This window comes from Mustela nivalis, assembly GCF_964662115.1.
Source record: "Mustela nivalis genome assembly, chromosome: 7".
Classification (NCBI taxonomy): Eukaryota; Metazoa; Chordata; class Mammalia; order Carnivora; family Mustelidae; genus Mustela; species Mustela nivalis.
This window is the reverse complement of record NC_139026.1, coordinates 123,035,758-123,059,255: the sequence shown is the minus strand read 5'-3', so window position 1 is coordinate 123,059,255 and position 23,498 is coordinate 123,035,758. Positions and strand designations below refer to the sequence as shown.

The 23,498-nt window shown below is 44.3% G+C and overlaps 1 protein-coding gene across 12 annotated transcripts in view; it reads left to right on the top strand.

Annotated features, from left to right (window-relative positions):
• The window catches only part of FRMD4A (FERM domain containing 4A), a 604,393-nt gene that overhangs the window by 487,109 nt on the left and 93,786 nt on the right, over nt 1-23,498 (top strand). For 11 of the 12 annotated variants that reach the window (XM_082739512.1, XM_082739513.1, XM_082739515.1 and 8 more), the window contains 3 exons: nt 9,847-9,903; nt 10,802-10,824; nt 22,172-22,255. In XM_082739512.1, the coding sequence (XP_082595638.1) occupies nt 9,847-9,903; nt 10,802-10,824; nt 22,172-22,255 (164 nt within the window). Of the gene's footprint in view, nt 1-9,846; nt 9,904-10,801; nt 10,825-20,952; nt 21,031-22,171; nt 22,256-23,498 lie in introns of those variants that run through there. The other variant, XM_082739504.1, reaches the window with a different exon arrangement.

Genomic DNA, 23,498 nt, shown 5'->3' with positions numbered 1-23,498 from the left:
TGCCCTCTCCCCCCACCACTTACTGGTGCGCTCTCTCTCTCTCTCTCTCTAAATATATAAATAAATATTTAAAGGAATGGACCCACTCCCTTCTTGGAAAGATGAAGCAAGATAAAGCATGAGTGTGGTTGGTTTAGCTCCACACGGGGAACCTTATGAGCTCCTGCTCTCTTGGATCCAGACCCGAGTTGTTCGTCTCAACTGAGAGTTTCTGTGTGCCACCCATGCTGCCCCCCCAGCACTACGGGGGTCCTGGAAAAGCCCACACGGCAGTGCCAGGCACGCAGCCTGGACATGATGCTGGTAGACGGGGCGCTGTTTTCCCAGCGCAGGATTCATACAAACTCCCTCCCTATTTCTCCGGCAATGATCCCTGCAGTGTACCAGAATCTGAATTGTTCAAATAAGTGAGCCCTTTGTTCCTGCTCCCTTCAGGCACTATTTCATTCACTTTTTAAAGCATTAATACTTTTTTTTTTTTTTTAGAAAGAGAGAGAGCGCGCACAAGTGGGAGAGGGGGTGAGGTGAAGGGCAGAGGGAGAGAATCCCAAGCAGGCTCCATGCTCAGCACAGAGCCCAACATGGGGCTCGACCTCATGACCCTGAGATCATGATCTGAGCTGAAATCAAGAGTCAGATGCTTAACAGACTGAGCCCAGGTGCCTATAAATTAATACTTTTATCAAAGTAACATGTGATGCAGTTTCAAGTCAGATGGTTCTAAGAGGCTTATTGTGGGGAAAAAAGCCCACCCCCAAGTCCCAGCACCTTCAACAATTTCAGCTATTTCTTACCTCTCTATTTCCAAATAAGTTGGCACAAATCATTATTCCTTGATTATATCCATTTTAGATTTATCGAATTTCAACTCAGTTGGGTGAAGATTGACGCCTCCAATATAACCACCTACACTTTCCCATTTCCCGTTTTCCCAAAGTGGTGGTAAGCCCCATTCTGGGTAAAAGCCCCAGCTGCCAGCATTACATTAGTATGACTAATCCAAGCAGCACCCTTTTTAGACAACCACTTGTTTTACCTAAAGGTAATAATTGCCTTGCTGTTACCTGTTTAGTTTCTTTGGGCCCATCATTTTTTCCCCAAGAGCTCCTGTAGATTCCCAAGTGCATGCCCACATTAATTTCCAAATGCACTGGGTAATTCATCCATCCATTCCTCTCTTTGGTTTCGTTTTTGTTGCTGCCTCCTTTGTTGTTTGTCCTGGGACCTCCCTATAGCCATCCTCCATCCTCTCCCTCTAGCCTAGACCTGGCCTCATCCACAGACCTCAGCACGGGACCCCTTTCCCCTCCAGTCTGTCCCTCACCCAGCTCTGGAGTGCGTCCTCTGTTTCCTACATCCCGAGTCTCCCTGTGTTTTGTTTTACACCATTTTTTCACTGGAGAACATCCTCCAATAAATCCAGGGAAGGTGCATATGGGAAGTACAGTGTTTGGGTCCTTGCATATCTGAAAAAGTCTTTGTGTTACCTTTATATCTGATGGATAGCTTGAGTGGATATGGAAATACGGAATGAAGACATCTCTCAGAGTATCAAAGGTGTTGCTTCAGAGTGTGCTGGGGAGAAGTCTGCTGTGCTGCACCTTGTATGTGGACCCTCTCCCCTCTCCCACGACCACCCGTGGGCTCTTTTAGGGTTTCCTCTTTATTCCTCTTCATTTGAAATTTTAGGGCGGTATGCCTTAAAATGGGTCTTTGTAAATTGCTAGGATGTGTATTTGATGGCGACTTTTAGTCCGGAGATTGGTATTCTTCAGTTCTGGGAGAGTTTTCTGTACTATTTCATTGATGGGGTCTCCTCTGTTTTTTCACGTTCTCCTTATGGAACTGATGTTAATTAGATGCTGGGCATAGCCTCCTTCTATGATACCTTGTATCTCCTATTTTCCATCTGTCTGTTTATTCTACTTCCTGGAAGATTTCATCGATATAATGTTTAATCTCTACTGGCTTTTTAACCTTTGTGATCATGTTTTCGATTTCTGAGACTCGGTATTATCTGATCTTTCTTTACATGTATACACTGTATTGTCTATTATCCTGTTATTGCCTTTAAATGTAACATTCTCTTATCGTTTCAATATTAATTACACGCTCCGTGCCGTTTCTTTTCGGTTCTTTTTTTCCCCTCTGTGTATTTCCTATTTAGTTTGGCCTCTGTCTTTCATGTAGGAGGCTTGCGTCAGTCATCTGTTGATCTTGGTCCATTCATCCATGTGGAAGAGTGAGGTTTCTGGGAGGGGGTGGTCTCCTGGTGGACATCCTCGTGGAGCAATCCGCGGGCGAGCTGGTTCTTTCAGTAGGAGCCCTGAATAGCAGTGTTTGGGTGTCCTTTCCCGTGGCTCTTCATTCTCTCCAGAGGAGAATCTTCCCACTTCCTGTCTGGGTGTTCATCCTCCACTTCCTGTCTGGTCTTCCACTTCCTGTCTGGGTGCGTCCTCCACTTCCAGGGTAGGGGAAGGAACCCCTCCACTTGGGGTATAGACTCCCTTTCTATTCCTGGTGCTTTTGATAGGGGCCTCATTCCAGCTTTCTATTCATTTTCTTCAGAGAGAGAATCTCTGACATTTCAACAGCGGAAAAGTGAGGAAAGATGCTTCATTGTGTTTTGTTCTATTTGTCATTGTCTATTTGTCAAAAATTAGTCACTACAACGATTTTCAAAAGTCTTGCACACCACAACTGCTAGGTCATAAAATTAGTGTCTTTTTAATTTTTAAAAAGGAAGGAATCTCAGGGTGCCTGGGTGGCTCAGTTGTTAAGTGTCTGCCTTCAGCTCAGGTCATGGTCCTAGGGTCCTGGGACGGAAGCTCACATAGGGCTCCCTGCTTGGCGGGAAGCCTGCTTCTCCCTCTCCCACTCCCCCTGCTTAATGTTCCCTCTCTTGCTGTGTGTGTCTCTCTCTCTCTCTCTGTGTCAAATAAATAAATAAAATCGTAAAAAAAAAAAAAAAAGATGATGAAGAAGATGACGAAGAAGGAATCCCATAGGTAATATGGGATTGACCATCCACACTTAAATATACTTAATATTTAAGTCATACTTAAATGCTTAATCCCAGCCCTTATCCTGCCCAACAATGATAACGAAAGAAACAAAACACATGATCACCATCTAAGGGTTGACTGTAATTTCCTTCTTTGGTTTAGAGGAAAAGTTGGCATAAGCGTTCTTCAGAGTGAATTTTTAGGATCACCTTCCATGACCTATCACTGAACTAGGCATATAGACAGTGCTTAGGAGATTGTTGTTATTTAAGGCTTTCCAAACCCAGGGAGCAAGGATTTGCATATTTCCTATGAAATTACCAAGTCTGGTGTCTGCGTGTACCCACTGAGAGCAGATCATGTCAGAAAAGAAGCAGCTAAAGATTCCTGCTTCATGTGGGCTGGGGGTCCTGTTCCACCTACTTTTCTGAGATGTCCACATTGGTCTGAGAGCTTCCCACGTTACTGACATTTAAATAAGCATCCTTGGGCCACATTTGCTATGTAGGGCTAAACACCGTCGCTCTTGTTGGAACTGAAATAAGTTGTCTTTTATCCAAGATCTTCAAAGAGCTTTGCTAAGGAGCAGATAGTATCATCTTGTCTGGAGTTGAGAGAAACAAAGCCCACAATCAGGCCCCACAGCACAAAGGAACAAACATAAATGTTCATCTCAGACCATCAGAATCCTCTTCCTTATCTCTTAGCGCAATTGTCGCAGGGTCAGTGTGTGTTAGTGTGTGGGCTCATGTAACAGGGGGTAAGAGGAAAAAAAGAACAGAGGGGGACTTTCGTTTTCAATTCTAGAAACAAATTCACTTGGGCTCATCTTCTTGGTGGTGCCTGGGGCCTCTAAAAGGGAGACTCCCCCCAGGGCCTGACATGGGTGGTAAACAAGAGGCAGCAGGAGGAATCGCTGAGCCACAAAATGAGATTATGGTGACCCAGCCTGGCTGGCTTGTCCCCCTCAGTGGCTCATCAGCTAAACTTGAAGTAACTTGACAGATGAAATACTGGCAGAGGGCTGAGGAAGACGGTTGTGCAAGACCATGTCGGTCCTGTCCGGCACCACAGTCCCCGTTTGCTCGAAGCATGTTCACGTAGCCATTGCGAGTTGTGCAGGGAGCTGGGCCACCTACACAGGCACAGGGAGGCCAGGCGCGGCATCAGGACCACTTGGATCATATAGTGACACAGGTAGACACACATGTTTAAATAACGCTGCCCTCCTCTTTAAAATAATACATCTTACCACGATTCCTGTAAATGCTCACCGGTGCTGAGAACAGAGGCAACACTGGGGAAGTCCGTTTATAAACCCCCGTGAATCTAAGTAAATACTGCAGTCAGGATGTTTGCAGTGTGTCTCAGAGTTGCCAAGTCACCTATCCGTATCCTCACCAAACTCAGTAAAATAATTGGAAAAGAAATCGTTATCCCCCTTCTTCTGATGAGGGAAATGAAACTCAAGGAGACCCAGTGATTTATTCAATGTCTCAGAGCTGTTAGGAGATGGGAACTAGTACCTGGAACTTTCCAGTGGGGGTAGAAATGATCTTAAGGAGGATGGCAAGAAATGGAAATCTTTAGGTATTTTGTGGTGAGAAGAGGGGTGGCGGCGGTTAGCAAGAGAAGACTCTTGGGGCATCCCTGCCAGCTGTTCTGGATGGACTCGGTATAGATCATCCTCAGTGAAATCTTGTCAACCTAGCATGTGGTGGTTAATCACATTTTCTTTTACAATTATCTTATTCATCTTATGTGGAACGTTGGAATTTCTGTCACTCCTGACCACAGAGGAATGCTTTCCATTAAGATCGAGGGCTGTATGAAGACCACCACCAAGTCCCTCAGAGTGAGGGGAACGTGAAGAGGCCCTCCAGTTCTCGGGACTTTTGGAGAACGTCCATAACACCTGCCGCTCACGGTTCTCCTGGGGCCATTTATTTGGAACTCTTGGAGATCCACAGATGGAAATCTTTCTGAGAATATTGTTCACAGTTACGCTGCTGATAAATGACCTCAGGCCTCTTCCCTCGGCTAGTGAATCACCTGGGATCAAGCAGTGCTGAGTGGGGGTTGAAGTGGGGCCATCCTCCCCCACCCCCCTCTGAGCGCCCAAGCGCACACCGGCAGATTTGTGTGTCTTTCCGTGGCATTTTTTCAAAAGATGAGAGAAAGCCCAACACATTATTCTGTAGTAAGTAAAACAGATGCCCAGAGTACAGCCCTCGATGGCCGTAATAACTGGAGGGCATCACATTCCCTCTACCAGCATCTTCCTCATACCCGTGCGTCTTAGGTAAAGTTCTTACATGCCCATCAGACCACCCTGGATTCCCAGGCGATTTTGGAACTCAGCAGATACCCCCAAGATGCGCCTGTCCAGCAGCTCTGAGAGCCTCAGAGGCACAGAGGATGGTCATACCCCAGCCTCGGAGTCATGCCAGCTCTTCCCTGATGGGCCCTCTCCCACTCCCCCTGTCCCATGTGGTCCTCAGCTAGCGAAAACCCAATGTGGTCTTTGCATGCCCCCTGTGAGGTCTCATTCAGCTTATTTTCTCTGCTGGAGCAGGGACACGTGAAAGATACCACCTCCGGATTGCCAGAAAAGTCACATAAGAATAAGGGAGAGGCGGGGGGCATCTAGGTGGCTCAGTGGGTTAAGCCTCTGCCTTCAGATCAGGTCATGATCTCAGGCTCCTGGGATCAGGACCCACGTTGGGCTTTCTGCTCAGCAGGGAGCCTGCTCCCCCTTCTCTCTCTGCCTGCCTCTCTGCCTACTTGTGATTTCTGTCAAATAAATTTAAAAAAAAAAGAAAGGGAGAGTCATCTTTACAGGAGGTCCCCTGGAAACATCTGTCTACCCCCTGACTCAGGGAACTCAGCTTGTAGGTTTTGAGGCACAAGAGGAAATGTGTGGTGTGGGCAGAAAGTCTCAAACACTGATGCATCGCAGTGGATTTTAAAGAAGAAAATCCCCCGGGGAGGGTCAAGTGTAAAAAGCAGGGGCGGGGGGCACATTATGAACAGGAGACGTCGGAAAATGGAGTAGAAGCTGCACGGTAGGAATGTATGTCCTTCAGATGTCTGTGCTGACTGAGGGCAGACGACAAGATGATTCCTGAACTCAGTATTAAGTAGAGTTGGTGAGAAGGACTAATGCCCCGCACTTCCATCGGATTGTGTAGGCGCAGGTTCTGTCTGAGCCACGTCAGTCTTTAATTTTTTTCCCTCTTCCTGGCCACGTTTTGACTTGCCCTGTTTTTTTAATATCGTCCCCGGGAGATGGCCAAGGTCAGAGAAGGTGAAAACTCACCCCAGTTGAAGGGCGAGGGTGCCTGGTTACCCTGAGGACAAGTGCTGTGAGGAAGAACTTGGGTAAATTGGGGCAGGCATTGACCTGTGCATTTTGGGGAGCTTGACTGAATAATGGCACATTCCAGCTCACACTCACCACCAGGTTGGTCTCTGACTGACTCTCCTGGAACTGTGTAATAGACTACATAAAAAAAGTGAAATTTTAAAAATGTTCTGCCTCTGCTACTCTGCTTCTCCCCCCACCCCACAACAGAAGTACATTTTCATTTGGCAGATGAGTCAAATAATGAACTAAAAGCTCCGTTCACACTAACAAGGGTTGTTCCCGGCGGCTGGTTTTAGGTTGCATGCATAAGCCTCTCCTCGAAGGTTAAAGATTAGCCCACCATTGACCATGAGTTGCAACACGGGTGTAAATGTTTGACTGGAGAGCACACATCCCCGGACCCAGCCGTGCATGTGAGCGCCCAGCATGTCCTTGGTGGGAATGGAAAGGAACGTCATACAAGTAGAAATGGGCCATTGTGGAAACCCTGGACAATGTTTCTGTTAAATCATTTGTACACTGTTAAATGATTTACATTCTGATGGGATCTGGTAATCCCGGAAGGGTAATTCCTCACATTCCGCTGTGTCCCGACCCTGACAGTCTGCATCAATGACAGTGGCCATAAAGCTCTCTCGGCTGGTTAGGCATAAAGAATTATTGTGCCCGATTCTTCCATATGCTTTCCTTGGTTCTCTTAGCCCACACTTCTGAGGTGGTTTGGTAGCAAATATCATTATCCATCTTTGCAATTACTGAGACTGAAAGGGCCCAAATGATATCCATCCCTCAAAAGATTATAGGCTTGCTTGAGTGTGTTGGTTTGAATTCCAGGGTCCGACTGTGGACCACAAAAAAAAAAAACAAACCAGAAAGAAAATCCATGAGTTGGAGTTTGGATTATAATCCAAGAGAAACGTAATTCTACATTTAGCTAACTTCAATGACACATATGGTTCTGAGAACATGTTGGCTGAGACCAAGTCCTTATTTTTCCTGCTTGAAATATAATTGATATATAACATTATAGTAGTTTCAGGTACAACATAATGATCCAATATTTGTGTACATTATGAGATGACCCCCACAATAGGTTTGGTTAGTATCCATCATCTCACATACACATTTTTATTCTTATGATGAGAACTTTCAAGATCTGCCTGTCTTAGCAACCGTCAGATACACGGTATAGTAGCAACTGTAGTCACTGTGCTATATATTACATCCTCAGGACTTACTTATTTTATAAACTGGGAAGTTTTTAACTTTTTGGACCCCTTTACCCACTTCCCCCAGCCCCACCTCTGGCAACCACCAACCTGTTCTCTGTATCTATGAATTTGAATTTTTTTTCTTTGGGTTCCATGTACGTGGAACAGATAAGTGATACTGTATAATACATGTCGTTCTCGGTTTGACTTATCTTACTTAGCATAATGCCTTCAAGATCCATCTATGCTGTTCCAATGACAAGATTCCATCCTTTTTTATGACTAATATTCCAGTGTGTGTGTGTGTGTGTGTGTGTGTGTGTGTGTGTGACATTTTCTTTATCCATTCATCAATTGGTGGATTTCTGATCTCAATAACAGCAGAGGGCTGGGCTAGCTGGTGTCCAAGCCTGGCTTAGCTCTAATGTGCTGTGATCCCTTCATCTGCTATAGCATCTAGCGATACGAGGGAGAGAAAAAGAAAAGAATGGACATTTTTTTTGAAGTTCAAGACAGAAGTACAGCATTAGTTCATTTGTTTATTATTTTTCTGTGCTGATGGACTCCAGAGTTCCCACTATTTGCTTTTCTTTTTTCTTTTTTCTTTTTTTAAGATTTTATTTGTTTATTTGACACAGAGAGAGCGCAAGCAGGGGGAGCGGCAGAGGGAGAGGGAAAGGGAGAAGCAAGCTCCCTAATGAGCAAGGAGCCCAATGCGGGGTTTGATTCCGGGACCCTGGGAACATGACCAGAGCCAAAGGCAGATACTTAACCAACTGAGCCAGCCAGGCGCCCCAGAGTTCCTTCTATTTTTATGCTCTGAACTGTATATGACAATTATAATGTCATGCACTTAAAATCTGTGAAGAGGGTAAATCTCGTGTTATGTGTTTTGTGCCATATGGTAAACACACACACACACACAAAGGGACACAAAGACACTTTTGGAGGTTACGGATATGTGTATTACCTTGAATGTGGTGATGGTGTCACAGGTGTTTGCACACATCCAAACTCCTTAAATTGTTTAAAAATTAAACATGCAGCGTTTTTATGTATCAATTACACTTCAAAAAGCTGTTTAGAAAATAGATAGAAATTATATACATATTGAAATATGCATACTTATTAGATATATTTTCAAAAACCACAGAAAGGTTTATGTCCTTTTAAGACCATATCCACAGATGATAATGAAATATTTAGGGAAAGAAGGAATAGGAAAGAAGCATTTTTATTTTATTTTTTTTAAGTTTTTATTTATTTATTTGACAGAGAAATCACAAGTAGATGGAGAGGCAGGCAGAGAGAGAGAGAGGGAAGCAGGCTCCCTGCTGAGCAGAGAGCCCGATGCGGGACTCGATCCCAGGACCCTGAGATCATGACCTGAGCCGAAGGCAGTGGCTTAACCCACTGGGCTACCCAGGCGCCCCGGAAAGAAGCATTTTTAAACTTAGACTCTGTGGGACGCCCGGATGGCTCAGTCAGTTAAGCGTCTGCCTTCGACTCAGGTCGTGATCCCAGGGATCCCTCAGATCAAGTCCTGCATCGGGCTTCACGCCCAGCAGGGAGCCTGCTTCTCTGTCTGCCTGCGGCTCCCCCTGCTTGTGCCCTCTCGCTCTCTCTTCTTCTCTCTGACAAATAAGTAAACAAAGTCTTTAAAAAAAAATAAATGAATGAATAAACTTAGGCTCTGGCAGTGCTGGTCTGCAGAACTTCCTGCAAGGACAGAAGTGCCCTGTATCTACTCAAAATCCCTGTGGTAGCCAATCGTTACATCAAACTGTTGAGTGCTTGAAAGCAATGAACCATTACAATGAGAAACTGTATTTTTAATTTCATTTCATTTTAATTTAAAGAGTTACAGTCCTGTTAATAACTTTTTTTCCAGTAAAACCTTACTCCTGGTTCTAAGTAGAGTTCACGAAGAAAACACAATTGGATATCAAGTAACCATACTCCATAGCTGAATCAGATTAACAAGTTTGTAGGACCCTCAGGACTGGCTCACCACCTAATTTCTCAAGATTTAAAGATGAGGCCTTTGCGGTGACTGGGGAGGCCCGGGACCACTGGGAAAGCCGTGAACAGGGCCAGGGGGCTTTTGGGGGTCCAGTCATTGAAACCACAGATATTCTTTCTGAGTGTTTGAGGTTCTGGAACACAGCTCAGAAAAGGAAGAGTGGGCCTTTTTCTAGGAGATGTCATGAAAAAATCTGTAGAAGTACCAGCTTTAACCTTCTTTGTTGTTTTTTCCTTTCAGGAGCTGATCGACGTTGACAGTGAAGTGGTGTTTGAATTAGCCTCCTATATTTTACAGGTAGGTCGTTCTGCCCTCATGTGTGCATCCCAGAGCCAGACACAGAAGAGACAAGAATAAGATGTACCAGGTACAGCCAGCTGCCATATGCTCTCCCTATTCGTCATCTTAATTATTTACAACAGTAACGGGATGGAGCTATGCCATAGCAGTAAATGAGGAGCTTCTGGGATTCCCAAGTTTTAGGACAGGGTCTCTCTGCAAAGGAAAATTGTCTCTACATCATTTGAGTCCGGGGAAAACTGAGATCATTCAGAGACCCCATTTCCTTCAAGCGTGGTGCCCTCCTCACTCTGGAAAAAGCCAAGTAAATAACAGAATGAATTGACAAGAGAATCATTTCACACATGTGGAAAGGCAAGGAGACCATTAGCTTATGTGTAAGAGTTATTAATGAAATTTAGCAACAATGACCATATTAGTCACACCAGCAAGATGAATTGAAAGAAGGTCATTAATTTATTTCTCCTGTAAAGCTTTATTGAACAACTACTATATCCAAGGCATGGTGCTAGAGTCATTAACCATGGTTCCTCTGCAGTAATTTTGGGAAGGAGCCCACAGTACAAGACAAAACAAGTAACGTTGAGACAGAGACAGCTCTACCCAGACGCACATTCTGATTCTGAACCTTTAAACTAGAAAACGGTAAACCAGGGTCCTAAGAGGGAGAAACTTGCATTTTGTCATTATGAATCACTCTCTTTGTATATTACTTTCTAAGGTGTAATTTAGTGTCTTAGATTCAGGTGGCAAATGTCTGGTCCTTTCCTCATCGTCTTCGTGTAGCAGATAGGACAACAGCCATCATAAGCTTGAGTGTTTTTGAAATGTATTTGAAAGTCTGGGATACTGGACTGGAATGTTTCACTGACGTTGACTTTTTTTTCTTCTACAGGAAGCAAAGGGAGATTTTTCTAGGTGAGTTTACAAAAGGTTTGGGGGCTTGGGGGGTTGTTTTGTTTTGTTATTTTGGGGGTCCTGTGCTGTGTTACATCTCTATTAAAAGAAATTATTCTTTGGATCCTTTGTAGGAAGGCAGTGCTTTCATAGTATATATTGGTGATGAGATCCAACCACCTCGGGCAGAGGAAACAGTCATAGCGAGGAGGCTGTTCTGTACTAAACGAGAAGTCTAGCAGTGACTAAAAGCTAGGAGTCGCACCCAGTGTCACCCATGGCCATTGTCTAGAGGGTTATCAGGTTGCCCAAGTGTGTCCATGGAGTCAGGAATCACCCCTCTGGTGTGAATAGGGCTTCAGATAACCCTGCCATGTGGATATCTTTTTTCTCTCTCTCATTTTTAGTTCCCTGACCATCCAAAGGACAAAAGCTATCCCATGGGGAGAGTTCCTTCATAAAAGTATTACCGTCCCCCACTTCTACTTTACTTCCTTCTCTAGATAGTACATTGGAGAGAATGTCAGCGCTTAACCACTGGGGACATGTGAGCTGCTTATTAACCCCGTAGAACTGGCAGCTTCAGTCTTACCATTCATTCCCTGAGGCCTCGCCTGCTGACCCGCATGGTTGCTTTCCTCTCAGTTTCTCATGGTCATTACTGGAGCCTGTATAGGGGAGGGAGTTGTGGCCGCCCATCAACAGGAATGTTTGCTCAAAGACAGACGTGACTCCTGGTATTCTGGTTTTTGAACTCCCTGAGATGTCTGGGAGAGCCTGTGTTTTAGACTCAGGGTCTAAATATCCAAGAAAACAGAGTATGAGGGCCTAGCATTCTGTCTCATCAATAGGAAATTAGCTAAACTGGTATTAAAAAGAAAAACAAATCCTGCCTCTACTCCTTGAAGGAACTCAGTATGTTTTCTCTTGCTTTGGTGGATTTGATCTGTAAGGTAAGGTTTTGCGAGCCCTATGGTTCTGTTGTCATTACTCAGCTCTCCCTTTGTAAATGCAAAAGCAGCCATAGACAGTGTAAATAAATCAGTGTAGCCCCGTTCCAATAAAACTTTATTTATAGACTTGAAAATGTGAATTTTGTATACATTTTCTGGTATCATGAAATACTATTGTTTTGATTTTTCTTTTCCCCCTTCACCATTTAAAGAATGTAAAAGCCATTCTTAGCTCGTGGGCCATATAAAAACAGGGAGAGGGCTGAAGCTAGCTGGTGAGTTGCAGTGTGCTTACCCCGGATTCTAAAATTAGTCCCTTCAGCTCCATTTGAATATTTGTATAAGGGAACCTCCAGGCCCCTTTTATTTAGACTTCCCAAGTTCTTGCTATAAAGCAGAGATAGTCACTTGTTTGGGGGTTTTTGTTTTGTTTTGTTTTGTTCTGTTTTACTAAGGCTGTTTTACATCCTGAGCTGGAGACCTTAAACATTGTAGGTGGCCAATACCCAGTCACCGAAGTTGTTGAATGAAATATTTTCTAGATCCTAAAAATATCCCGTTTTTTATAGTTGTTACTTGTTTTATGCCTTTCATTTGACATTGGAATTTGGGGGTTTTGATAAGTGCAGGGTCATAGACTCACAAAGGTTTCTGGTCTCATGAAAAAGAGTTTAACAACCACAATTCCCGTGGATTCCCTGAAGGTAATTTTCTCCCGTTGGCTTTCACCAGCCCTGAACTCTGCTGTAAATATTATTTATTTTTGAGAGTCCTCTGACAGGATGGAATGTGAACTGGGACCAGCAGAGTCTGGCCTCACAGATCATGGGAACGTGTGGCCACAGGGATTGCCAAGGAGGAGGAAGTGCAGGCCCGGCCTCCCAGTAATTCATGGTCCCCTAAAGAGCTTGTGGAATGCCAGCTTGTGGGCCTCAGAGAAACAAAGCCTCCTGGTTTAGCTTCATTTGTCAAAGTGTGGCCTCTCCGTTTGTTTGTCCCCAGCTGTCTGGTGAGAGAAATAGCTGTCAGGGGAGGGAGAGGTCAGACACCTTGGCCCAAAGGTCAGTTTATCTGCCAGCCTAGCACTCCCATCATGGAAGGTGGACAGGATTTATTGTGTGGGGTGCCCTGATGAACACCCAGTGTCTGCAGCAGGCCCAGCGTTTGCAGGCTCCAGTGGCCTGGAGTTTGGGAAGGAGAGAAGTAATTCTAAATTCCTTGTCTGTGCCCTTTCTCACCGAAACCCAGGGAAAGCCCCAAAGCATTGACGCTGAGCATATTTGGTTTGGTGGCTGAACATTAGGCATGTTAGGTGTCCCATTCTTGTAATTTAGTATTTTAGAGTTATCTTTTATTCTATTAATAATTAATACAGGACTGTGCCACCTTAGTTGTATTTAACTGGATGGCCTCATCTTGTAGACATAACCTGTAAATATAATACGCTTTTCTGAATAGCATCAATGAAATGAGATGTCAGCTTAGAATACAGAGAACATGGCAGAAGGCTTTTATTTTGTTTTTAAAGATTTATTTATTTATTTTAGAGAGAGAGAGAATGTGAGCAAGGGGAGGGGCAGAGGATTCTGAAGGGGAGAGAATCCCAAGCAGAGTGTGTTGGAGCCCCATGTGGAGCTGAATCCTTGGACCCTGAGATCATGACCTGGGCCAAAATCAAGAGTCAGACGCTTAACTCACTGAACCACTTGGGTGCGTCTGCAGAAGGGTTTTTTTTTTTTTTTTTTAAAGATTTTATTTATTTATTTGACAGAGAGAGATCACAGGTAGGCAGAGAGGCAGGCAGAGAGAGAGATAGGGAAGCGGGCTCCCTGTGAGCAGAGAGCCCAATGAGGGGCTCAATCCCAGGACCCTGAGATGATGATCTGAGCCAAAGGCAGACACTTTAACCCACTGAGCCACACAGGCGCCCCAGCAGAAGCTTTTAAATAAGGCATGGTCCAGGGCTTAAGTTGGGGGTGTTCTAGAATCTAGAGGCTTACAGAACCTTTTTAAATTAATGGTTACACATGGAAGACAAAGTAACACTTTCATAACCAGAGGCTCCTGAATCTAACTTCCTAAAAGGCTATTTTGCCTCTCGGGCTCCTATTCTATATATTTACGTGTCCGTGAATATATATGAATTACATTTAATCTACAAATTATGGGAGCAGTTAGTTTCCTTGAAGTGGAAAAGGGTTATTTTTACAAAAGGGAGAAGTCAAAAGTGCTGATATACTTAAATACAAGGAGAACTGTCTACAGACAGCTCGGAATCAAAATCCTCACAGGCTGTTTTGTTTCTTCTTTTGGACTTGTTTGCCCAGCAGACCCTTTGAAGGCTTATTCTTACGTAACTCCCTTTTCTTTCCAATGAGTATCAATGTTCACCATCCTGTCTTCTTGGACTTGGCCATGAGATGTCGGGTTGAGCTTTGCTGAAAGAAAATGACCGGGGTCTAGATAGGTATGAAGCATTGTCCCTGGTAGGAAGAAATCTATGTCATACATGTTCATATTTCTAACATATTGTGGACAGATTTGTAAGCGAGCATTAAAGGTTTAGGAAATGGCCTTATCTAAAAAATAATATTTTCTCACTTGTATTATTTTCCTTAGCACAGCATGATACTCGTACTTTCCTTCCTGGTGTGTGTCTGTGTACAAAAATGAGTGCCCGTCAACAATCTGGAAATCTAGAGTTGGCATTTCTGTTTAAAAACCATTGAATAGCCTGAGAATTGCTAACCATGGCAGCTCTGTAGGCAGATGTTAGGTTGAGAAGGATCAATGCCGTTTAAAAACAAAAAGTTCTTTTTTTTTCTTTTTTAAGGTTTTATTTATTTATTTATTTATTTGTCAGAGAGAGAGCAGAGGCAGGCAGAGTGGCAGGCAGAGGCAGAAGGAGAAGCAGGCTCCCTGCCAAGCAAAGGGCCCAGTGTAGGACTGGATCCCAGGATGCTGAGATCATGACCCGAGGAAGGCAGCTGCTTAACAGACTGAGCCACCCAGGCGTCCCTAAAAACAAAAAGTTCTTATTTGATAATCACTCCTGGCCATTTGTTAGCTAACACACACTTTCTGTGATTTGTACTTACTTCATGCATTCCAGACGCTACGGGGGTTTGAGCGCTGAGCACTGACATTTCCTATTTCAAAAAATTAAAGAAGAAACCTTGGGTTATTATAGCAAAATAATATTCTCTTCCTTGAGAAGGTCCTTGAATCAACTGAACAGGACATCCAGATTGTATAGTTACATTCTGATGCAATTTAACAGAAGACTTCTTGCTACATTGTATGCAAGAACTTGATTTTTTGTTTGTTTTCTCTAAGGGGACCTTTATTAAAAAGCCTGGTGGCCAGTCTGTCTTGATTCCGAGAATCACCTCACCTTTTACTTGCTATCAGCCCTTTGGATGCTTCCAGAAGGATGCCAGGAGAAAAGAAAAGAAAAACCATTGTAAACATTTTGTCAAATCAGTGAATTGATTAAAAAATAGTTTATGTTGAACAGCACCACTAAATGCCCAAATCACACTACTTTTCGTATAAAGAAACATCCGAACACTAACAGGGACTAGTTAAAAAAAAAAAAAAAATCTGTTATATAGAATTTTTTGTTAACAAGATTTATTGAAACCAGATCAGTAAAGCTCTGTTAGGCCAGGCCATCCTTTGGGACCTGGAAATATCTTTGTTATAAAGGACCGGATGTACTGGTGCTAATCATTAAAACAGGATGCTACCAGCATAAGATTTATCAGAACCAGCAAGCAAACGGCACCTGGAGAAGACAGTCTTAACATTTCACGTAAAGGTCCGTGGGCTACGTTTTGCTTACCTGTTTGGCTGAGCCTGTCATGTGCCTAAGAGGCAGGAGGAGGGAAACCTACATCTGCAGGCTCTCTCTGTTCCAAAATAAACATAAGCAATCACAGGAAAAAAAGTGAGGCTGTGATTGAGTACTTGGGGGTCAGTTTCTGTGACATCTGTACGAAATAAAATGCAGGTCCAAGTGAGTATTAGTTCAGTGGAGTTCAGTAGTATGTAAGAAATTTCACTGTGTCTTGAGTAGCAACCTGCAGGCCTTTAATTCCATTTCTTAAAATAATAATAATACGGTATTAATAATAGAATAATGTTTTCTGAAATGGAGCAACACATTACTCGATCAGTACTAAGAAGTCAGCAGTCCTCCATCACAGGGGAAATTGATTTTTCCTTCCCTTTCAGAAGAGGAGTTGGGAGTGTTTACTTGTGCTGGAACATTCCCTTTAACTTTCAAAGGCTGCACGTTCTTACATACGTCTCTGGAGGAACAGTTAAAAAGCAAAAAAAAAAAAAAGTAAAGACCTTTTAATATTTAATATTTTATCTTATGTAAATCATGGGACCGTGTGTTCACTTGTCTGGAAAAACAAAATGAAATTTCTGTGACCATAAAAAGAAAAAAAAGTACTCTCTTGGTTTTTTGTTCTTTGTTTGAAATCTTTTCTGCCTTTTCAGGGAGCATTTGTGAATTAATGTAAATGAAGCTTGGCCCTCTGGTGTCTGAAAATTCCAGGTTTGGGGGGGCCTTTTTGTCAGACCAGACCAAACCTTTTAGGCAGTCATGTGTTAAAGGCAGAATTTTGGAAGATCAACAGGAAAAGAAGACAAAGAGCTGGTTTTCTTCTGAAAGACTTTTTTAGTAACATAAACATTAGTGTAGATTGCTATCTTTAAAAAGATGACAATGTTATTTTCTTGCTTGGTGTTGAAAGTTGATTAATCTAAGGCAGCAGTCTATAAGTCACAGTTCCGAGTCCACTGATGTCATTACTTTGCATTTACATAAATGGTTTTACTACTACAACTCAAAGCAAGCTTAGCTTTAAATCATTATTAGAGCATTTGATCATTTGGCATATGTTTTCCTGCAATTTTTTAATTGGCCTCTTGAAAGAAAACAGCTGCCAGTAATCACATAGAGTAAGCGAAATGGATTTGCTGAGACTCTTAGATAATTAGTAAGAAATACTCGGAGAGTGGTGTTTGAAATAGTCAACATTTGGAATATAACTGATATAACCTCATGCTATCTTTAATACCCCAAATTTGCAAATGTCCTATTGGAAACTTACTAGGAAAGTCATCAGTTAAGTTTGAAACCCATCTGTCAGCCCAAAGAAGAGTTTCTGTGGGAATAATTTAAATTTATATAATTCTCATATATTATTTCACAAAAAGAGAGCAGGAGAAAGAGAAAGGGGTGTGTGCTGTTTTTCCCATGATTTAATGGAGAAGCAGCTGGGATCTTTCAGGCAGGCAAGACCTTTTGAAAGGAACAGAATCTGTGAAAACTTGAAGCAAAATGTTCAAGGAAAAGTTATACATTGTTACAGAAGTCTTTGTTTTTGCATAAAAATCCACTTTACTGAGTTTTTCAAGTGTGTAATTCATATTTTCTGAGCGTAGGAAAGTATTCAGATAGGGTATTTTGCAGGGTGATAGCCTTCAAATCCTATGGGAATGGTTTAGATATAAAGTAAGGAGATTTTGTATTATGACAGCTGTCTTTTTTGTGAAGCCTTTATGTAATGTCAGTATCATATTTCGTGTTGACTTTGTGAATAACACAGCGGCTCATGGCTTTAACACTATGTCAATTTTTCAAAATTAAGATTCCCACTCTAAAGGGTGATGTAACAAATTGCTTCTTCTTGTGCTATTTGAGTAAGATTATGGTCTTCAATTATAGACTTAGAAAAAAATTTAAAAACTTGTTTTGAATGTTACAAGTTTACAACTATGTTAGAAACTCACAAAATGTTGTGTATCACCCTAGGAAACCAAACTCACCAATGAAGAAAAAAATCTTTACTGAGATAAATTAACACTTAGCATCAGAAATAAAACCACATAATTCATAAATGTTTGTAATTTTGCCCCTCTGTACAGTGTGGCCTGTTTATCCATGATCCATGCCCAGAATCTAGAATCCCATGCTGGAGAAGTCCCAGGTGGGTGCCCAGGTGCTTCCCTTTTCTGCAAATGGTCACACTATTGCCAAGAGAAGCTTTACAGACAACATCCCAGCTACCAGCTTTGCGAGCCCTCCCTGCACACCACCCCCACAAAAAAGTAGGTGATAGGGAGGCGATCAGCAAGTGTCTGGCAACATGAACTTGAACTTGTTTCACAAAATAAAGAGGGAGAAATGAGAAGGAAAGAAAGGAATAGTTTCCTGCATTTTTTAAAGATTTTAGAGAGAGAAAGAGCAGGGGGAGAGGCAGATGGAGAAGGAGAGGCAGACTTTCCACTGAACGGGGACACTGTGATCATGATCTTAGCCAAAGGCAGATGTTTAGCAGACTGAGCCACCCAGGTGCCCCTGCTGTATGGCTTTTAAAGATCAACAAAGAAGAAAAAATACGTAGCTTTCCTTAGTAATCCAGCTCAGAGTTTTCTAGGTTCATTGTACCATGGAATAAAGTTGTCGAGACCAACAGTGCATGTCTGAAACTTTAGTCCCTGTGTTTCCAAATTCAGAAATGTGTAGGTTTTAGACAGGTGATCTGGGGAATTCCTGCACACCGTGTCGGGGTCTGGGATGGCACCTGGAGCCTCATCTCTTACTGTGCCGGCACCAGAACATGGATGGATAATCGCACCAAGTAGAACAGAGAAAGGTCACACATTGCCTCATGTGAAAAGTTTACGTTTGCCTCCAAGTGGGTTAAGAAATGTTTCTTAGAGCTTTTCAGTTTGGGAATTGTGGATCACGAGGAACTGTAATACTCTTTTACTTATGAAATCCATCTTGCTGGGGAGCTTGACTTTCATGATGGGCTCATAAAACTTGGAGGCATTAGTGTGACGCTAGCGTCGTGTTGCCTTTTCTGGATTTCAGGGAAGTGCTCTCTGCTATACTGGTTTGACATTCTGGGTTTAGTGCCCTTTAGTGTTTGAGAATTGTGTGTGTCAGAACCCCTGCAGGATTCTGCCGCACTAAGCGTGTTCTCTTGGCCCCAGATTTGTCCCGCAAATTATGCATGTCTTGTTTAACCCAAGGAGAATCTCCTGAAAAAGCATTTCCTCATTTTTTGAAAGAAAACAAAACTGTGTAGATTTTGCTAATTTGCTCTGCAACTTAATTTCTGCTTCCTTGGCTTTATGGTGTCTTACTTAATTTGTCATTGCTGTTATTCACGGCAAATTCCCCGTCTGATGTTTCCTATCTTAGAAATTTTTCTTAGTAAATCATTCAAACTTTCTATGTTTGATGACCAGTGTAAGTAGTAGAAGAGAGACACATCATCTCAAAAACCCCTAAACCAAAGACTGGCGCAGCATCGGGAGTCCACTTTTTTGCTGGTAACGTTAATAACTACCTAAAAGTTTCTAATAGAAGCTGGTTAATGGGGGCACCTGCATAGGTCGGTTGGTTAAGCGTCTGCCTTCAGCTCAGGTCATGCTTCCAGGATCCTAGGATCGAGCCCCACATGGGGCTCCCTGCTCGGTAGGGAGTCTGCTTCTCCCTCTCCCTCTGCCTGCCCCTCTGCCTGCTTGTACTTACCCCCACCCCGTCAATAAATAAACAAAATCTTAAAAAAAAATCTCGTTAATGTTAAAAATTAAAAAAATTCTGTTTTATTCTCAGTTTAGTAAATGACTCTAAGTTAGCATTTATCTTCTAAGTTAGCATTTATCAGGTGCACTGAACTCTGGGGGAGACGTCCAAGTAAGTAGAAGACCCTGAAAGAGGAAGCTGAGAACTTCTAGCATATTCATTAGGTTTTAGCGTCTCTTGCCTCTGGAGATGGGGCAGCCAGGTCTCCCATCAGGGCAACTGTGTGATAATGCAGCCACAGAGCAGGGCCAGATCATTCCACAGGGCTGACCCCCTCTAAGTTAGTGCAGATGTTTACAGACAGCAGAAAGGCAAATAGAACATTTCTACATAGTTGTCCTCTGGGAAGGATTAAGAGCCATGGATCCCTTCCAAAATGTAATGGATTTGGACGGTCTTCACGCCTTAGTGATTTCTCGTTCTATTTGTCTGTGTAACCTTGCCCTGGGGGAGAGCTGGGGAAGCCACTGCAGGCTCCAGCGAGGAAGTCAAGCCTGTGATTGTCATCGGGGAAACTTGTTTGCCAACAAACTAGTGTTTGGTGGGTAAGACAATCTCTTCCTCCTGGAGCTCCTTCCTTCCACAAATAGACTCTAAGTAGGATGAGTGTGAGTAAACCCAAACTCCAGCTTCAGCTTTGCTGCTTCTCCCACTTGCTTCAGCCAGTAAAATTCATCCCCGAAGAGTGCTTTTCCGATATTTACAGCGACTCAAATCTCAGGGTGCTTGTCGTTAAACAGGGGAGAGGTAAGACCCAGAGATTCATCATTGTGGGCTCTCCAGAGTCTGGCGAACTGAATATTTGCTTACACTGTGCCTTTAAAGCGTGTGAGTAAAAATTCCAAACCCTGCTTGGGAATTGAACAGCCCTGAGCATGGGGAGCTTCGCTGTTTGAAATCCTCCAGTGGCTGACCATAGCCTACTGGGTGCGTTTGAACTCCCTGAGCCTGGTTTGAAAGGTCCTCACAGTTTGTGCCTCCTCTGCCTTTCGGTTGGCCTTTTCTCCCCTCAGCTCTACCCCTCCCCCAACTCCAATCCATCTTTCTGGCTCAGTGCACCTGCTGCCACACTCTGCTGCATCCCACCGAGGAGAAAAGTATATTCCCGTCCTTTTCTTCCTGCACACGCTGCCCTAAAGCTTGCTCTTCCCCAAGAGCCCAGGGTCTTTCTTTCCTCTGAGCTACTGAATTCGTTGTTTGAGTCAACGCAATGAAACGCTGCTCTGGTATTCAGTTATCTTTCTGTTTGCACATCATGCCTGCCTGCCTACGCGTGAGCACCTCTCGGATGAGGACTGTGGTCTGTCATGTTCGCACCCCTACGCTACCATCCATGGAGCGGGGGCTCCCCAGCTACCTTCAGCTTCTTAATGATTGGTAAATCCTTGCCTTAACACCTAGGTGATAACAGTTGAAATACTTGGATTTATTGATTCAAACAGTAGCAAGCTGAGCCTTCTGGCGGGTTGGTTCTAAGCCAGGACTCACAACAGTGCCGACACCGTTTCTCACTCCACTTGGGAAACACCCTTTCCGAGAACGGCTGTGTCATCAGCCAACACCCGTGTGTCTCCTTGTCACCATGTTGATGAACTCAGAGTGTTGGAGTGGTTTTGCCTCGTGGCATGTGGCATCCAGAGAGGAGCTGCTGATTCGTTGGTGAGGACGGCTTTTCCGGCCGGTGGGTCATTGTGGAGGGTGATCAGTGAGCAGCGTGAGTGTTGGGGTGTTTGCTGTCCAGATGCGGCAGGCGCTGCCCATCTGTGACTGTGCTGCTCCTTCCTTCATCTCTGCTCACCAAGCTCCTAATTCATTGCTCTTCTGATGTTATTGCCCAGCGTCCCAGTGACTAAACTCTGCTTTGCTTTGTGTGAGGTGCACAAAAGTTAGAACCAAGGATCAAGGCAGGCTCCGTGGGGTGCGCGTCTGCTAGCCCTGCAGGGGCCATGAGATGCTTCCTGGACCTCTAAATACCAAAACCATCCCAAGGAGGAGGCCAGTGATTGCCTCTGCAGGTAAAGAGTCGGTACAAACAGCAAATGCACTGGCCGAGCAGGGCCGGAGGGCTGCTGACTGTGCCGAGAGGAGTCGAGGCTCTGAAGAGCCCTGGTTGAAACCCAGAGGAGTTTTTAGTATCCTTCAAACCTGTGAGTCTGTGGGGAAAGTATCGCTCAAACATGTGAGTCTGTGGGGAAAAGGATTTCTGGTGCCAGGACCTCCTACAAGTACCAGATAATTTCTTCCCGCTCTCAGAGTCATTTCCAGGCCTTGTCAAAAGCGAAAGTTATTTATTTGTCCTATTTTGGACAACAGTTTTCAATGTGTGGTCAGTCCAAGCAACGAAAACCAGCGTTGTGTGTCAGCGAGGGAAACAGCTCTCAAGGAGAAGTGGTCCATTCTCGGAGGCCTTTGAGCCCCTGATAGATCCCTAGGAGCTCCCTCTGAGAGCTTAAGGGACCCTGGTGACTCTTTTCCTCCCAAATTTTTGTTGACGGGGGCACTGGGTCCATGTCCCACTCTGTGTACCGGCCACCTGTGAGTGCTCTGCTCTGCCCCGTTCCGTGCCCCAGAGGGGAGGGCCGCTGGGCTCTGCACCCTGTGTGTCCTCTTTCCTCTTTATTAAATAAACTGATTAAAAGGGAGCACCCCTTCTTCCCTCCCACTTTTCATTCAAAGAGAGCAGATGTGGGATGTCTCGGCCAAGGCTCCTGGGTCGGGTCAGATCCAGAGCACGGCGGCTTTCTCGGATGGAGGGCGAGCCATTCCTTGGCATTGTCTCTGTCCTCTTTCTTTCTTCCAGCAATGAGGTGGTGAGGAGTGACTTGAAGAAGCTGCCAGCGCTTCCCACTCAAGCCCTGAAGGAGCACCCTTCTCTGGCCTACTGGTAAGCTGTGCCCTCTCCACACACCCCTCAGGAGTGAGCCCGCAGGGGGCTCGGGGTTGCCGAGGGTCAAGCTGGACCCCAGCCCAACTGACTCCATCTTGTCTGAGCTGCTTGGGCCTTGGTCAAACCATTTCCCGCACGTATTTAGACGCCATGGTTTGCGTGAGACCTCCTTTTTCTATTTTCTTTAACAAGAGAAAAAAAAAAAAAACTTCTAAAATTTCACTTTGGATGGTTTGCCTCCTTGGAGACCCTTTCATGTGCTGCTCGAGTTTCGTTCTGGAATCCTTGTCATTTGATGACAGGATGTGTGAGGTTTTGAGATGTGGGAGAACTATGGGTTTTTTTTTTTCCTTCACAGAAGAGAGAGATTGATTCTTTGATATTTCCCACAGCGTTTCACATCTCCTGATTTGGCTGCCATGTAACATTATGCCCTAGTTCATCTGTCAGGCCCTGAATTACTGATTCTGACCAAAACGGGCATGCGAAAGGGTCCCAGCTTGCAGTTCTGGTCACAGCGGAGTGGGGCCTGCATTGCTGGGTAGTGTGTGCAAATAGTGCCGTGTGCACGGGCCCTGGCCACCGTCCCCTGACACCCAGAAGGCCCTGTCCCCATGTCCCTTCTGCCTCCCTCACAACAAGTGTTGACTGCTTTTATGAACAATAACAGTAAAACAAAAATCACAGGACAGGTCAATCCCGATCAATTGTACCATGTGACTCTTCTAAGCACTTCTTTACTCTGCTTTACAAAATGCATGGATTACTAACACGTCGTCATGTGTGGACACGTTTGCAGTTGGCACGCTCATGGCTTGGCCATGCACGTGACTCTGAGAGAACCTTTGGCTGGGATGGGGCATGCTTTGATGCAGAGGGTATTAGCCCAGTGAGACTCCAGCCCAGAAGTCGTTTCTTCTCAAGAGACCACAGGTTGGGTCGGTGGGAGCAGAAATGATGAAGACAACTCCTGGGGCAGAGAGCTCCCTCCAGGCTGCTGGCATCTCCTCCTCCCCCAGTCCACCCCCCACCCCCACCAATCTCATCTCTCTGAGCTGGTTTTTGCCATTGGTCCTTTGCTAACATAGATGTCGATGTGTCATAGCTTTGTATAATGAACCTGCCCTCCAGAACAGACTCTGTTTAACCTGAGACTGTGCATGTGTCTGCTCACCTCCTTCCAGCTTGGCTGTCTGCATGTGGGAACACCAACAGATGACACTCCTGCTCCCTTATTCCT